Source organism: Pyxicephalus adspersus, chromosome 6 (assembly GCF_032062135.1).
Source record: "Pyxicephalus adspersus chromosome 6, UCB_Pads_2.0, whole genome shotgun sequence".
Lineage (NCBI taxonomy): Eukaryota > Metazoa > Chordata > Amphibia > Anura > Pyxicephalidae > Pyxicephalus > Pyxicephalus adspersus.
In genome coordinates, this window is record NC_092863.1 from 88,539,673 (window position 1) to 88,555,362 (window position 15,690).

The window sequence follows — 15,690 nt, forward strand, 5'->3', positions numbered from 1 at the left end:
GGGACAAACGCAAAAAATGCCTAAATTTGTAATGATACGAGGTGACACAGAGAATGTCAGTTGAATGATCCTATTGGTGACAACAACTTGTGAATTCCTTGACTTGTTATCCAGATTAATGAGATGTCGGTCCCTTAGGAGCACGATGGCCTTTGTGATGTGCTTTAATAGAGCACTGCACCAACCGTGTAAACAATGCATCATCATTTTGGATGCAATTAGTTATTTTTACTGTCAAGAGACATACTGTATCCTTTAGTGTGGTGGTTGTAATTGGGCTTAGCGTTTCAGCCGTCATCAGGGTTTACCTTTCCTTAGCCAATCAAGAAAGACGTTGTATGGGGACACTGTTCCTGATTTATTAAAGCTCTCCAAGGCTGGAGGAGATATACTTTCCTCAGTGAACCAGGGTGATCCAGCAAATTAGGAATGAATGTGGTCCAGGATTGAAAACATTTGCTAACAAGCTTTAAGGAATCCATTCCAGGTTTCCTGAATCACCTAGGTTCACTGATAAAAGTATATCTTCTCCAGCCTTGGAGAGCTTTAATAAATCAGGCCCACATGGTTGCTTTTTACCCACATGGGTGCAGAATACACGTGAATGCTCTGCTAGGACTGCTCGTTCAGTGTCCCCATACGACATATGGCTGTCATCAAGGTTTACTATTTCTTACCACACATCTGGTAGGATTATACAACTCATCAGAAAGGATCTGCTTTGGCAGATAAGACAAGTCACATATTGTATGTGTTTTATATTTATATTTAGTTCTTTGTCTGGGGCAAAATGAAACAAGAAATGGTGTGATCAGAATAAAGTGAACCTGCAAAGATAAAAATGCAGCAGATGGAACTGCTCACTTGTTTTATCGGGATGTCATCCTCATCCCGGCTTCAGTATACAGTGGGTCCCTGACCTGCAGCAAGCATGCAGGAATCTGTTTACATTTCTAAGATGCATGTTTGTTTAGTGTCAATGACTGGTTGGTAAAACCAGGGTTATGATGACACTTTTATAACAAAGTCTGCAGGAGCAGATAATACATTGCATCCTCACAGGTATTGGGAAAGCAGTACAAAGAATTATCTGTGCTTTTGTAATTCAATCCCATGCAAAATCTACCACCAGATAAATAATAATAATGATGATGAATGAATAATCAGCAAAGAAGGGTCCTTGCAGAGAAATTAGTAAATGGGTATAGGACAGAGTAAGAGGTTATGTCTACTTACGGCACTGCCACCCACTGTCCTTCCAGTCGCTGGTTTTGGTTCACCTGAGGTAAAAAAAGCATAAAGTGTATTTAAACATTCTCTAGATTTGGCAACAAAACATTGCCAGCAAACATTTAAATACAGAATATTGGGTTATTTAAGTTTTGTGTTTTTTTATTATGTATTGCAGCTATACTTGCACACTAGAGATTACAATCTACATATCAGGAAATATCAAGCATGTGGGAGAGTGGGAGAATGTGTGCAACATATTTTCACCTTATTTAGAAGTCAATGTGAATGCAATACAGCCAAACAATCCAACTCCACCAAGGAGGAGATCATGAGCAGGTCAGACGTAGTTCAAAAGGAAGTCAGGTCAAGGTATGGAATTCACAAGGAGGTCAAAAGAAGTCAACAGAAGTTGTCAGAAGAAATTCAGAAGGTTTAGATAGAGGTCAGAATTAATTTACAAAGGGATCAGAAGACGTCCACAGGAGGTCAAACTCTTCTCAAATGCAAGCCAAAAGTGCCTAAAAACCATTTCATTTTTTTTCCCTGTTGAAGCAAATTGTACCATGGTTTTTTTTTGCCTTCCTCTAGACCAGCTATGTCCTATAGGGTTTTATATCTGGGATATGTTTATTTCCCTAGTGGTCGAACTTGATGGACTTATGTCTTTTTTCAACCTAACCTACTATGTAACTATGTAACTCATAGAGGGTCATGATCAGCTGGAAGTAACTCCTTAGGCAATGGCAGGCAAAGCAGTAGATTATCAATCCCAAATCATTTTTACTGCATAGGGTGTACTTGTAAGCAGGTGCTGATTAGTGACCTCACTTTATGGAGAAGAGGAAGGGATCAGAATGATATGTGTGTTCCTTTAAGAGTTGGGTAAGAACCACAGTGGATCCGGATGCCTAACCTCTAAGTCTGTGATGGCCAAGAGTAATTCTCAGTGAGATACCTGGCCAGCTTACATGTTAAATTGCAATGGAGGAAGGGTTTACTACTTGAATGAATGACATTGTGTAATATCAAACATATCACCAACCACCTAAATATTTATAGAACATAATTATATTTATCATTCATACCACCTTTGCTATAAAAACATGATCAGACCAAGAATAAGGAACATTGCTATGTTAGCATCCCTTAGAAACTTTAGATTGAACTTTATGGGTTGTATTTCTAAATGATTCGCTTGTCGATTTGCTCAAGATTAGGCTCTTTTTGTTTGTTTGATACATGGAAAAGACATTTCTGATGGCTGTGCTCTTTTGATAACTGGCTACTAGGTGTGCGTACACACTTGCATTAATTATTGTTGGAAACAAACAACTAACGACTGATTTTCCGATAATCGTTAACAAAAAAGTGCAGAACGATTGACCATCAACGTCGACGAACGAGGATAGCGACAATCTTCACTATCTATTGTGTGTACGGTCGTTCAGTGATCGTGGATGGTTCTGCAATACACTTTTTCCTTTACAAGTCACTTCCTGCAACGTTCAAACGATCGTATCTAGCGTGTGTACACTATTGGTGGATTATATTTGAACCATCATATTGTTACAACATGTACAGAATTGTGCACAACACGATCGTTCAAAATAATCGTGCACAATGGTTAGTCGTTTGTTTTCTAATGATAAATATTGCGAATGTGTACCTAGCTTTAGTTTAAATATGTATTGAAGAGATTACTGAATGGGGATTGAAACAGCTCTATGAGCAAAGAATTTACAAATCTGGCCCCTTTTGGGGTAAACCTGCGATCATGCAGGGAATGCCCTATTTCTTATTAGTAAATAATACTAATTAAAATGTTAATTGATATATAAGTTATTGTGTCGCCATCTATACATGTCAATGACAACTGTGCATTTCCAATATAGTGGCAACAGTTTGAGATTGGCTTCATACACAAACCCAGCTCCATAAAGGTTTGACTGGTTCATTGGTGGAGGAACTAGAGTGGAATGGACAAAGCACTGACTCAAACCCTGCTGAACATTATCTGGGATCATTTAGAATGCTGATAGTGAGCCATGGGATTTTTAATAACATATTTTGAGTCTCATATGCTATACCCACCATAAGTTCTTGCATTAATAGAACACTTCTTAAATGTCATGATGTTCTGTGTCAGTGTTCCAGTCTTGTCGGTGAAGATGTACTCAATTTGACCCAACTGTTCATTCAGTGTCGTCGTTCTGGCTTTGGCTGGTGTATCTTTCTTTGGGTAGTACATATGTAAATCCCAGTTAATAAACAAACTTTGTCCCAATCGAATCATTTCAATACTGCCCAATGAAAACCAAAGATAAATCATTATAAACTAGGCTGATACAGTAAACAAAGTAAAAAAATGCAGATAACTAATATACCTTTTCCTTAATGAAGTCCCAAATATAAACTGACATATAAAGTAGCAGCTTTTTATATTTAGCTGAATATGTTCTGTATTGATGGAGAACTTTCATATTTTATCAAAGAAGCTTCCTCAGCTTTAATGATTTTCAGAATCAAATCACTTGATAGTTCATATACATAAGGGTTGGATAATATATTATTGTGAGAGGGAACAAGAACCCATTGTCCCTAAACAAATCCCAGCATTTGCAGCCACATTGGTACACAAGTCATTTTAGTCCAATTGCTATAGTAAGTGTCAAGGTAAATGTTATGGTGGAGCTATCACTAGCAAAAACAAACACTACAGATGGAAAGTCGTGGATTCTTAGTTAAGTTGGTCCCGTACCATCCCATCCTCCTCTTTATATGCCAGTGTGGGCGAGACACCAGGCACCACCATCTTCTTCTTGGTTCTTCTTCCTAAGTCATCTGAATTCTCTCTGCACAGGTGACGCCCTGTCTGGTGTCTGAGATCAACACTTTTTTTTACAATAGAAGAAAGCCCCGCAGAAGGAGAAGCCTGCAGCCTCCTGGGATATGTGGGGCAGGTGTCCCAAAAGGCTGTGGGCTTCCCATTCAGCCTTTATCACCACAGCAGTAAATACAGGGGGGGGAAAAGTCTCCCCTTCAAATGTTAAAAAAATATAAACACGCATTTGTTACCGTATATAAAAGGGTTATCTACCCTTTTATATGAAGTAAAAAAAAGTGATGATAGGTCTGCTTTATATGCCCAAGAACATGATTGGAGAGGTGAAAGTTTGTGAAACTTTCAAAGACTTTGCATTACTTTTTTCCACATATCTTTTTCAGTTATATAGAAGTTAAATGGAGTAGCAAAACGTCCTTCAAGTGTAGAGGTCAAGTCCAGTTGGGTATGATTAACAGCTGCTTGCTATACTATGACCTGGATAAACTCAAACTCATTTTTTTAATGACATCATCCAATCACCATTGCTTATTAGTGTTGGTCCAATAGCTCACTATTCGATTCGGCAGCTATTCGCTCGAATATAGCAAAAAAATTCGGGTGGTCGAACATCAAATTCGAACATGATTAAAGTCAATGGGAGGAAAAAATCGGGTTTTTTCCAGCACCATGTAGAGCTTCTACAGCCTCCAAACAGATGTAAAAAGATACATTGTAAAAAGATACATTGTAAAAGGATACATAAAAAGATACATAACACTACCAGTATTACATACCCCTGTACTTCACATTAAGATTAAAGAGCACCTGTCAAATCAATTTTAGCAATCAGCAGAACTTTACTATGCTGACAGCTCTGCTCCCTTGATCACTCCTGCAGGGCTAGAGGAGCTGTGACATGTATTACACATACAGAATACATGTCACAGCTCCTCTAGTGCTGCGGGAGTAATCAGGGGAGCAGAGCTGTCAGCATAGTAAAAGCTTCGCTGATTGCTCTGCTCCCTGATTGGCTGAGGAAAGGGAAACCCTGATGATGCTTGAGCTTTTATCAGGGTTTCCTATTTCTCAGCCAATCACAGAGCAGTAGGGATGAATGGGCACAAGTCTCCCCATTCATCTCTAGTGCTGAATGGCTGAGAAATGTAAAACCTCAATTGAAGGCACCTGCTTTCAATTAGCTGTGACCGCAAAGTTCCCACGGTCCAGGAATCCCACAATGACATTATGATTCATAATGTCATTGTCGGATAACCTGTAACCTGTAAAAAAAAAAAAAAAAAAACAAGTTTAAAATAAAAAACACATACAAAAAAAATAATTTAAGAAAAAATATATATATATTTTTTTTTTTCCTCCCGAATTTTTGCTGTCGAATCCTGTGTTTTTCGGGTCGGGTCTATCCGAATTCGAACAGCCATATTCGGGTCGAATATAGGGACAACCCGAATTGGAACATCAACACTATTGCCTCAATCAAAGCAGATGAGGTATGAATGTGTCTAAAAATACCCTATTTTATTTGCATAATTCAATTGTAATGGGGAGAAGAAGTCTGGGGCATGCGTTAATTGTTCACCACAGATAGGGCCTAAAGTTGTATTTATGTGTATGGTAGAGAGATATTACCTGACATAGAGCGATATGGGCACCATAGTGTTCAGAACAATTATGTATCCCCAAAATCCTAAGAATCCTCGGTAGGATGGATCATAGTTATTTTTATCATTAAGGTACCAAGATGAATTTCCGTTGTTGTTAGTTTCCCAAACTGTCTGCCCGATGGCAAGACCAGTTGCTGCCAGGATCAACATCACAAATATCTGAAAGAGAGAAGGACATGTTTAAAATGGTAAATTGTGGTTTGTATTAAGATCTAATAATTGAAAAATCTCCCTGAGAAATAAAAAGTACAGATGATTGTTGAATGTTTTATTATTACTATCCTTTGCTGGGTTTTTAGGGGAAGATTTTTGCAATTAATTAATAATAGTAATGTTATTTGAATTAATTACTTATGTCATGAAATGTAAGAAATTTGTGAATGTGAAATTTCATGACAAAAGTATTTAGTTCTAATAACATTATCATTAATTGTCCTATACTTTCAGAGAATATATTTACTTGAACTCTCAGGGATGCTCTGATCTAGCTGTCTCCCATTAATTTACACGGCATTACTTAGAATGTAAGTAATTAGACTTGTGTAAATGTATGTTGTCTGTTTGAAGACATTTTCTGGGTTGTTTTATATCATTGCTTTACTTTAAATAGTGACAAGAACTTATTCTTTTAAGATATTCCTTTGATCTCATTGTCCCTTGAGGAAGCCGAAGGGGCGAAATGCATCGGGAGTCTGAGATCCTACTTCCTAATTTATTTATGACATCCTGATATATATGTCTAAGTATTATTATGCACGATCTGTGTTATTTGTATACCATACAGTAAGAATTAGTTGACCTACGTATCTTTTATACAAGATTGCCCGCAAAAGCCTGCTTACTCCCCTCCTGTGCTTCTAATATAGATTTACTAAGGCTGGGCAATTATTATCCTTAAAAAGCATCGGAGTCATTTTTGGTAAATTTCCTTCTTTGCAGTTCCTGTACAGATGTTAAATTATCATGGGTTTGGAATTGTTCTTCCCTGATTGTTTCCAGTTACAGGAGAATGAACGAGTCTGTACATACATCGCAGTCCCGTTTTATGGAGAGAGGAAAGAGAAGGAAGATTGGCACCCTGCTGTGTTCAGCCCCATTGGAAAGTACAGTGGTCTTCTCTGCTTGGTCGTCCATTGATCCACCAGTAAGGATTGATGAACGGTGTTGGGTAGAACAACTGTACACGTCTTTAGCAAACTGACGATATAATCTCTATCTTTGTTACTGAATGGGAGCTCATAGGCAGCTTTCAAGCATTTTAAACATATAATTTAGGCATCTAACAAAAAGTGCAATATTTGTATAATTCATTTTAAAGGCCAGTACTTACCATGTACACCATGATGTTTACCATATAATCAATTTTAGTTCTTTTGAAAGTAGTCTTTCCACTGTTCCTCATTATTTTACTATCAGCACCTAGAAAATAACATAACATTATGTGGAAAACCTTAACTACTTCAGCTCCTTTACATCTCTTCATAACCAAAGCATTACTGCTAGAGGCCCTGATTCTTGGTGATAACTTTGTCATTACTTACATGATACACACTATTTGGGACAATTGTATTGTCTTGTAAAAATGTGTTATTTTATTTTTTATACAATATATATTGACAACAAATTACAAATTAAAATGTATTTTTATCTAGTTTTATAACCACAGTGCACACTATATTGTAGGGGTCAGTATGAAGAATGCCTGTTACATTGCTGTCCATTGGGAAGAATGTCACTCTCACAGATAGCCAAGGAGATCAATGGTATCAGTTAAACTGAGAGACACAAATTACTCATTGCTCATGGAACCCTGGTCGAGAAACACTACTGTAGATAAAAGTGTGCCATTTCTTCTATAATTTGTTCTATTTATGATGATATTTGGATTTTTGGTGCAAAGTTGTTCTAAATGAAAAAAACATATTTATTTGCTTTTCATTTTATGAAAACAAATTGAATTATACTAATAAAATATTTGAAATAATATTGTTATAAATAAGAAATATTTACATATTTTTAAAATTATTTATTAGTTATTGGGAGAATGAAGGTTGTGGGGAATTAATTAGAGCTTATTATGGATCAATAAGAACTAATAGGGGTTTACATGATTTGCAGATTAAGGAGCCTTTCACATGTGTGGCTGTAGTGCAAATCTTCAAACTGTGGAGCTAAAATAAACTTTTCCCTGTTGCTAAAAAAAACAACTATTATATTTTTATGGGTAATTTTGATCAAATTAAACATAATTGTGACAGTTACCGGCAAATATCACCAGTCCATGGCAGTAGAGGGTATTGCGTATTGTACAGCCTCGTAGTAAAATTTTATCATTATCAATGCTGGAACTGGATTCTCTCCAGAACAAAGTGCCCACAAACTTATCTAAACGGTTGTTGGGCGCTTCACATTCCACCATCCCTGGAAACAGAAGCAGAAATAAGTGAAGATAGAACACAAAAAAATATGATGGACAATTTTACAATTTTGGGGCAAATGTAAGAATTGAAAGAATACCTATTTTTACAAAAAACAGGCAAACCACATTGGTTTGAGTATAAACCTAGGGCACAAAATGTGGCTATCACTACTAACATTTCAATCAGTGAATATAAATTACTAAAATAATTGTGTGTTATTTTTAAAACTGTATGTTTAAAAAGAGGAAAGATTTAAAACCACGTGGGCTCAGACTTTTAACCCCCCCCCCCCCCACCACCACCATTTTTACAGGTTAAAGTAGTTTTTACTTGCTCTTGTGGGTCACTTGATCTCAAATGACCTTTTCTGCATTATTGTTGGCAACAGGTAGATAGTGCTGTGTCTTCATGTAAAATGTTACAAATGGCTTGTTTTTGACTGATCTGATCTGAGAGATATCTGAAATAAATGCAGTTTCAGGACATGCCAGTAGGAGTCACATGAGTATAAACCTGGACTCCCTTTCTAATGGCTCTGTGAATGCAAAAAAAGTTTATACTTGAGTATATTAAGTGCAAAAATATCTAAAAAAAAATCCATAAATGAGGAATTGTTGTCTGCATAATAGTGTGAAACCTACTGATACACATTACAAAAAGAAAAGTAAGACTGGATTTAATTTACAAAGGAAATATTGTTCACTTAAGTGAATTATACCTTGTAAAACATATTTCATTAATCTATCTTCAGCAGAGTTTAATCTGAATCATGCACAAGCAAAAATCAGTTCCATGTATTACAAAGGCATAATGAAACAAAACAGATTAGTGATGAGTAAATTGATTTGGTGAATATTGATGTTGATGTGTTTTCTTTTAGTGTGTAGCTACAGTGCAACAACAAAAAATTTGTCCACAAATAAACTCATTTCCAAACTCAATCTTACCATCAAATTGAGCCAATTCCTTTTCTTCCTGAAGGGACTTGTCTGTCACTTCTAGGGCCATTTTGAATTTCAAGTTTGTTTCTCTAAAATGATTAACATTGGTTAGAAACAGCAACATTTAGAGCAATACCATTTTACTAAAACTTATGTTGAACGTGATTTTGTATATTTTACATTTCTGATGTTCTAGATTTTAAGTAAATTAACGTTTTGGCTAGTAGACAGTACAACCTGCAATATTTTCATTATTTATGTAAATTGATGTTTTACATTAAAAATGTTATACAGGATTTATTACCAGTGGCATTGTGGGATTCCTTAAGAGAGAGACCAGAGCAGAAGCTGTTTACCTTGGACTTTCTCTCATTTTGTTTTAAAACTTCATAATCCATCTTTTAGCAGCTAAACAGGAAAGGGGCAAAGCTTCACTTGCTGCTTGGATAAAAAAATCCAAGAATTCCTATGACATAAGAGTCTTATGCAATATTTTATATTTATGCAACCAAAAAAGAAAAATTAGCTTGCATTTTTGTTGTGTTCAAGGGCTTGACCTTTACTTTTGTAGGTAAAGAATATCAAGGTTCAGTACCCATCAAGTTCAGCTGTTTCAACGTAGCAAAGGCTGTTTGGTTCAGAGCTGGAGAGAAGCAGGACATCTGCCTGTAACATAGAAATAATTTGTTAATTCTCTTGCTCAGTAGTGCACCTAAAAGTGTGAAACCCTCTTTTTCATCACTTGCATTACTCTTAAAAATACGAGCTGTAGTCCAATATAGTGCCAAAGCAATTCTATAATAATCCTACTGGTTCTCATGGATTATACCAATGATGGCACCTGCTTGAAACATAACCACTGATTCAGGACCCAGAATTAGCCATACTTAGCGAAAGATCTTACACTGTGACCCTATTGATTGCAGTTGAAGAGATCAGTGATAATGCTGGCCAGGGACAACGGCTCGCTCATACTACTGCTATCCAAGGTGCTAGATACTGAAATAGAATTTATGAGTCTGTATATTCAATCTGAAATAATTACATAATCCTGCATGTGCATTAAAGCTAACTTAGAAAGGGTATTTAGCATGTGTTTCAATGTTTGTCTACTACTAACTATATGAGCAATCGTGTGCAGTTATTTTAACCAGCAAGAGCTCAAACGAGAAATGCTAAGTAAATGCCTGTGTGTAGGAATGATACAATAATATAGCTTCATGAAGGACAGACAGACAGACAGACAGACAGACAGACAGACAGACAGACAGACAGACAGACAGACAGACAGATAGATAGATAGATAGACAGACAGACAGACAGACAGACAGACAGACAGACAGACAGACAGATAGATAGATAGATAGATAGATAGATAGATAGATAGATAGATAGATAGACAGATAGATAGATAGATAGATAGAATAGATAGATAGATAGATAGATAGATAGATAGATAGATAGATAGATAGATAGATAGATAGATAGATAGATAGATAGATAGATAGACATATGGATAGACAGATAGATAGATAGATAGATAGATAGATAGATAGATACTATTGATTTACATATACACTGTATAATAGTACTCACTGGAATAAACTCATCCTTGTTGATTCGTATGATGTCACCAACACAAATGTCTTTCCATTTGTTCTTTTTAAACCTTTATGCAAATAAGATTAATAGGTGTAAGGAGAAGTGGAATTTTGCTGAGTCTTGAAGATAATTATTTTTTGTACTTTTGTTATGTTTTGTAGATGATTGAATTTTGTTGAAACTAGTTGTACACTTCTTATCAGATAGTAAACTAATATCTGCTTCTTCCCCTTTTTGGCTTGAAACTCTCCCTTTCCTCCTTAGTCTATGTATCTGTTCCCTTGACAAAAATATCCTGTTAAGAAAAACACAAGGACATTTGTCATGTCTGCTAATTGTCTGTAGTCATGTGATCATGCACTGATCATGCCTTTGAACTGGTATATAAACTGTGTGCAAAGTTTTGGGAGTGATCTAACCACATGCTTAAGTTGCGTGTGTTACGTTCTCTTCCAGCTTTGCTGTAAACAGAAGCCATCAGAGAGAGGGACAGCTGATCGGGGATCAATAGGAGATTGCCATAACAATAGGGGTCATAGTTACAAGGAGTATTGAAAAGCAAATACTCTTAAAAAAGAGTAAATATTAATAAAAAATTACACAGGTAGGTTATTTTTAATTAAAAAAATGAGAAAAATAGGTAGAGTTAAGGTCACCTTAAGTTTTATATGAATTTTCCTGTAAAATTTGTATGCAATCTTTAAAGTTTGACACTTCTACTAGTAAAGAATTATAGTAAAGAATCCTGTTCCTTTAGTGTAGGGTGTTTAAATCAGATTAAAGAATTTCTGTTACAAAAAGGTCAAGGTTCTTCAGATATGGCACTAACAAGGCCAACAAGGGTCAAGCCTATGTACAGGACCAAAACGGGACCTATAGGTGATTGAGTGGACTGTAAAAATGTTTTATTGTAGATTTTATACCTCTGATGAAATTCTCTTGTGTATAATGATTTTTAAGGTCTTAAAATAAATTTTTTAAAATAAAATTACCTATTTATGTCTGTAGAACATTGAATTTTAGGTATGGCTATTGCCACTAAATCATTTTGTTCTGGCCATCTATTTTAATTTCACTGATTTAAAAACAGAAAGACGCTCCTCTTATTTTTTAAACTTGTTCAACATATGCCACAATAAATTTGCAAACAAACATTTTTTTACACAACAGGGTCAGCAGCCTTGAGACTCTGCAGGCATGTTTATTAAACAAATAAAAATATAAAAACATGCTCCAATATTCAATCTGTGGTTGTTACAAATAGGCTTATAACAGTTCAACGCGTTTCTTGGAACATAGTCCGCTTCTTCAGGAACATATTAGCTTCTGTTTTCACATTAAATTCTTCGATTGGACAGATAGATCAAGGGGTCAGTTCTTTATTGGAACATATGCATAAGTTGATATAGATCATTGGCTGAGCTCTATCCTGTTCCAGTGGCATCCAGCCATTGAAATAGTCTTAGTTATATGCCCCATACTGACATTCTCCTCTATGCAATCACCTCCAATCTTAGCATGTGCAAGGGCATGTAAATGTTTTTATATTTTGTACCAAAAGATACATATTGGATCGTGAATGAATTAATGCCTGAAAAGTTCCAAGGCTATTGACCCTGTTGTGTAAAAAAAAGTTTGTTTGCACTCTTTTAGATCAGCATTTCAATGGAAAGTCCCAGAAAGGCTCAAGATGTGGAGCCAACTTTTACAGGGTTAAACTGCCTACATCTTGGGGACCACTTCTCACTTTGTCCAGTGGTGAAAGTAATTTCTCCTTACTCTTTTTTCATCAAGTGCCCAGTTAATGAATATGGGCAAAGATACTAAAAAGGAGGAGAAGAAGGAAGAATATGGCAACATCTTTCGAGGAAACAGGGACCAGTGAGTGTATTTAAAAAATTGTGACCTGACAAGTAAGGTTATTTTGTTGCAGAAGGGTCATCTCCACAACAACTGGCTTATCTCAAGGGAAACATTATTGATCAGACAAGATTTGGTTCATTATCCAATCTCTTTATCCCCTGACATTCAGGTCTGTATGATGTTCCCCATGATCATTAGGCTGTATCAGCCAAATCAGGAGACTGATAAAATGAGGAATCTATGAACATCTCTAACAAAGAATTTATTCAACATTGACAAAATAGACATATGCATTAATTTGTATTCCTACCTTCCATCTTTTATAACTTCACATGTTCGGTTATTTATCCTGTTGTCCATTTGGTGACGAGCCTACAAAAATGAAGGGGTATGGTTTGTATGAGTTAAATTATAAGTGTAGATAGTAGGGTTTTTTTAAATGTATTTGTACTTACAATATCATCTGCCAGGTCTTTAATTGCAGTGATTCCTAGAACAATCACCAACGGTACAAAGGTAGTGTACCATGACACTGTGCCTATTTGTGGAATAAACTAGGGAATACAAATAGAAACCATTGAAGTTAGAAGTTACTTAAAATAACTAAAATAACTAAAATCAGCAAGTTATTGGTCAAACTGGTCTATAAATTACACCATTAATCTGAGGTTTACCTAAGCTATTTCAGCAAGATACAGTAGCCTTATCCTATGATGTGTACACATGCTGGATGACCCGATCATGTTCCTCTTGGGCAAAAATCAGCTTAATCCAGAGATGAAGGAAATGAGCTGTAATGCAGTGTGCAAGCATACATAGCCAGCAGAATGTTCCCTGCAAACCCGAAAAGTTCTACCCTATCTGTACTTTAGCATAATTTACTGATTGTTGTATACCATATTTTCTATTACCTGTAGAATAAGTAAAAACAGGAAATATACATTGGCAATCCTCCTGAACTGCTCCAAAAGGTTTAGTGGTAGAAAGGTGATTACATTGTATTTGGATGTCTTGATTTCATTGTTCTGTATAAAGGAGAAAAAATTAAACATTGGAAAAAAGTAGAGATGTGATAAACAATATTTATGTGATTTAGGGATGATCACTAACATTTTTCTAAATAATCATCATTTTGCGGCATTATTTAAAGTATATGTACATGGCCAAAGTTTGATCATCTTTTTGAACATCTCTCTCAGAACAATAGGGAACTTTTATATGGAATATTACCTTTGATGAAGGACAATATTATTACAGTATTTATAAGGAGCCAACATATTACGCAACGCTGTACATTAAATAGGGGTTGCAAATGACAGACAGTGACACAGGAGGAAGAGACCCTACCCTGAAGAGCTTTCAATCTAAGGGGTGGGGAAGCAGCACAGAGTAGTAGGGGGGATATAGAATGGTGGGTAACTAGTGAGAGTTTAGGAGACAGAAGAAGTCTGGTAGGCAAGTTTGAAAAGATGGGTTTTGTGTGCTCTTTTAAATGAGCAGAAAGTAGGAGCAAGCCGAAAAGGATGAGGAAGACCATTCCAGAGAGTTGGGGCAGCTCTAGAAAAGTCTTGAAGTGCGTGTTGAGGAAGTCATTAGTAGGTCATTGGAGCTGTGAAGAGAACGGTTAGGGGTGGATTTTTCCATCAGGTCAGAACAGTAAACGGGACAAGAACTATGAAGGAATTTGAAGGCAAAGCATGGAGGCTTGAATTTGATTCTAAGGAAATGGAAGCCAATAAGGAGCTGCAGGAGAAGAGGAGTGGTGGGAAAGATTAATAAGTCTGGCTGCAGTTTTTATTGTTTTATTTATTGGGTTTTATTGGAATCTGCCCTCAATTAACCATAGGAGTAGCTGAGGGATCAGCTACTCATTTTGGATGACAATATCTAGCATATCAATATCCATTCTCTATGCAGGTCATTAGGATTCCTTCACACCAAACTCAGCAAACCATGTTTTAATGGAAATAATCACATTTAGGTTACACTCTGCTGTGCTCCCCATTTTATTCTTCCCAATAAACTTTATTATAATAACATGTCTTGTAATGCATGATCTCCCCCAACAGACATTACTAATTTTGGAGGACTTTGTTTGCATGTATTCATAAAGCTGGCTTCAGGGAAAGAAGCTCACAGTCATGCTAAATGAAAAAAAAATCTTCTCCAAGCACTTTTTCATAAAGGATAGTGTAAGTGCAAAATAGTCCAAGACGTCTACATAATTAACAGTACCATTACCAGTTCTTAAACTCACAAATTGAGAGGTGTGTTTATTTTGGCCATCTAGGTAGGTGTAATAGTTGGGCATCCACAAACTTTTTTTCATAAAATGTATTTGTTTTCTAGGACAGACTTTAGCGCAGAAACATGTAAGAAACCAAAGCATTAAAATTATTTTAATTTGCCCAATCAACAGTTGGTTGTTTAATGGTGCAAGTATGTCAATACATGACTATCTTATATTGAAACTTAAGAAATGCAGAAATGCAAGAGCTTCAAATCCCCAAAAATACCATACATAATCTTCACAGTGCAAAGGCTCCAGTAAGCCAGCTCATGTTGCGGATGTCAGGAATAAAAAAAAGTTTGTTAAAAGATCCACAGTTTCTGTCCAATAACTCTATTGTACGGGCTTTACCTATACATTGCAGTGCTCAACCCAGAAATTTTTTTAAGCTGGGTGGGAAGAAATTGTAGGTGGGTGGCAGCCCCTGTATTGTGACCAAACGCTTCAGTAACCACCCAAAAACAGCCGGGTGGGTGCTAAAAAGTGCTGGGTGGTGCGTCCAGCTAAAAGAGCCTGGGGAGAACCCTGCATTAATATTGAGTCCCCAAAATGCATTGGCTGGTCTGGTTTTTGTTGGACAGTAAATTGTGTGCACTTTCACAAATGGTTAGGCACTCCTTGTCATATCTGTATGCTGAGGCCTTTGATGAGGTCAAAAAGTCAACCTGTGTGTTACTTAAAGTCATTTGTTACCAAGTGCACTTGAAACAGTGTTTTGGCATCAATGGCTTATTGCAATGTGTCATTAGAAGGGTCATTATATGTATTGTTTATGGTGGAACCTCTCATAATCTTTCAGAATAAAGCTTTCTCTGCAGTTGACATTGTTTGTGTT

The 15,690-nt window shown here is 36.3% G+C and overlaps 1 protein-coding gene across 1 annotated transcript in view; it reads right to left on the reverse strand.

Annotated features, from left to right (window-relative positions):
• Positions 1-15,690, reverse strand: part of LOC140334260 (phospholipid-transporting ATPase IC-like) — a 49,672-nt gene that overhangs the window by 20,651 nt on the left and 13,331 nt on the right. Inside the window, exons 4-14 of the mRNA XM_072416522.1 lie at positions 13,477-13,590; positions 13,021-13,119; positions 12,876-12,937; positions 10,697-10,769; positions 9,696-9,766; positions 9,107-9,189; positions 8,002-8,160; positions 7,070-7,158; positions 5,705-5,898; positions 3,325-3,533; positions 1,237-1,280 (exon numbers count right to left, since the gene is read on the reverse strand). Of these exons, the coding sequence (XP_072272623.1) occupies positions 1,237-1,280; positions 3,325-3,533; positions 5,705-5,898; positions 7,070-7,158; positions 8,002-8,160; positions 9,107-9,189; positions 9,696-9,766; positions 10,697-10,769; positions 12,876-12,937; positions 13,021-13,119; positions 13,477-13,590 (1,197 nt within the window). The remainder of the gene's footprint in view (positions 1-1,236; positions 1,281-3,324; positions 3,534-5,704; positions 5,899-7,069; positions 7,159-8,001; positions 8,161-9,106; positions 9,190-9,695; positions 9,767-10,696; positions 10,770-12,875; positions 12,938-13,020; positions 13,120-13,476; positions 13,591-15,690) is intronic.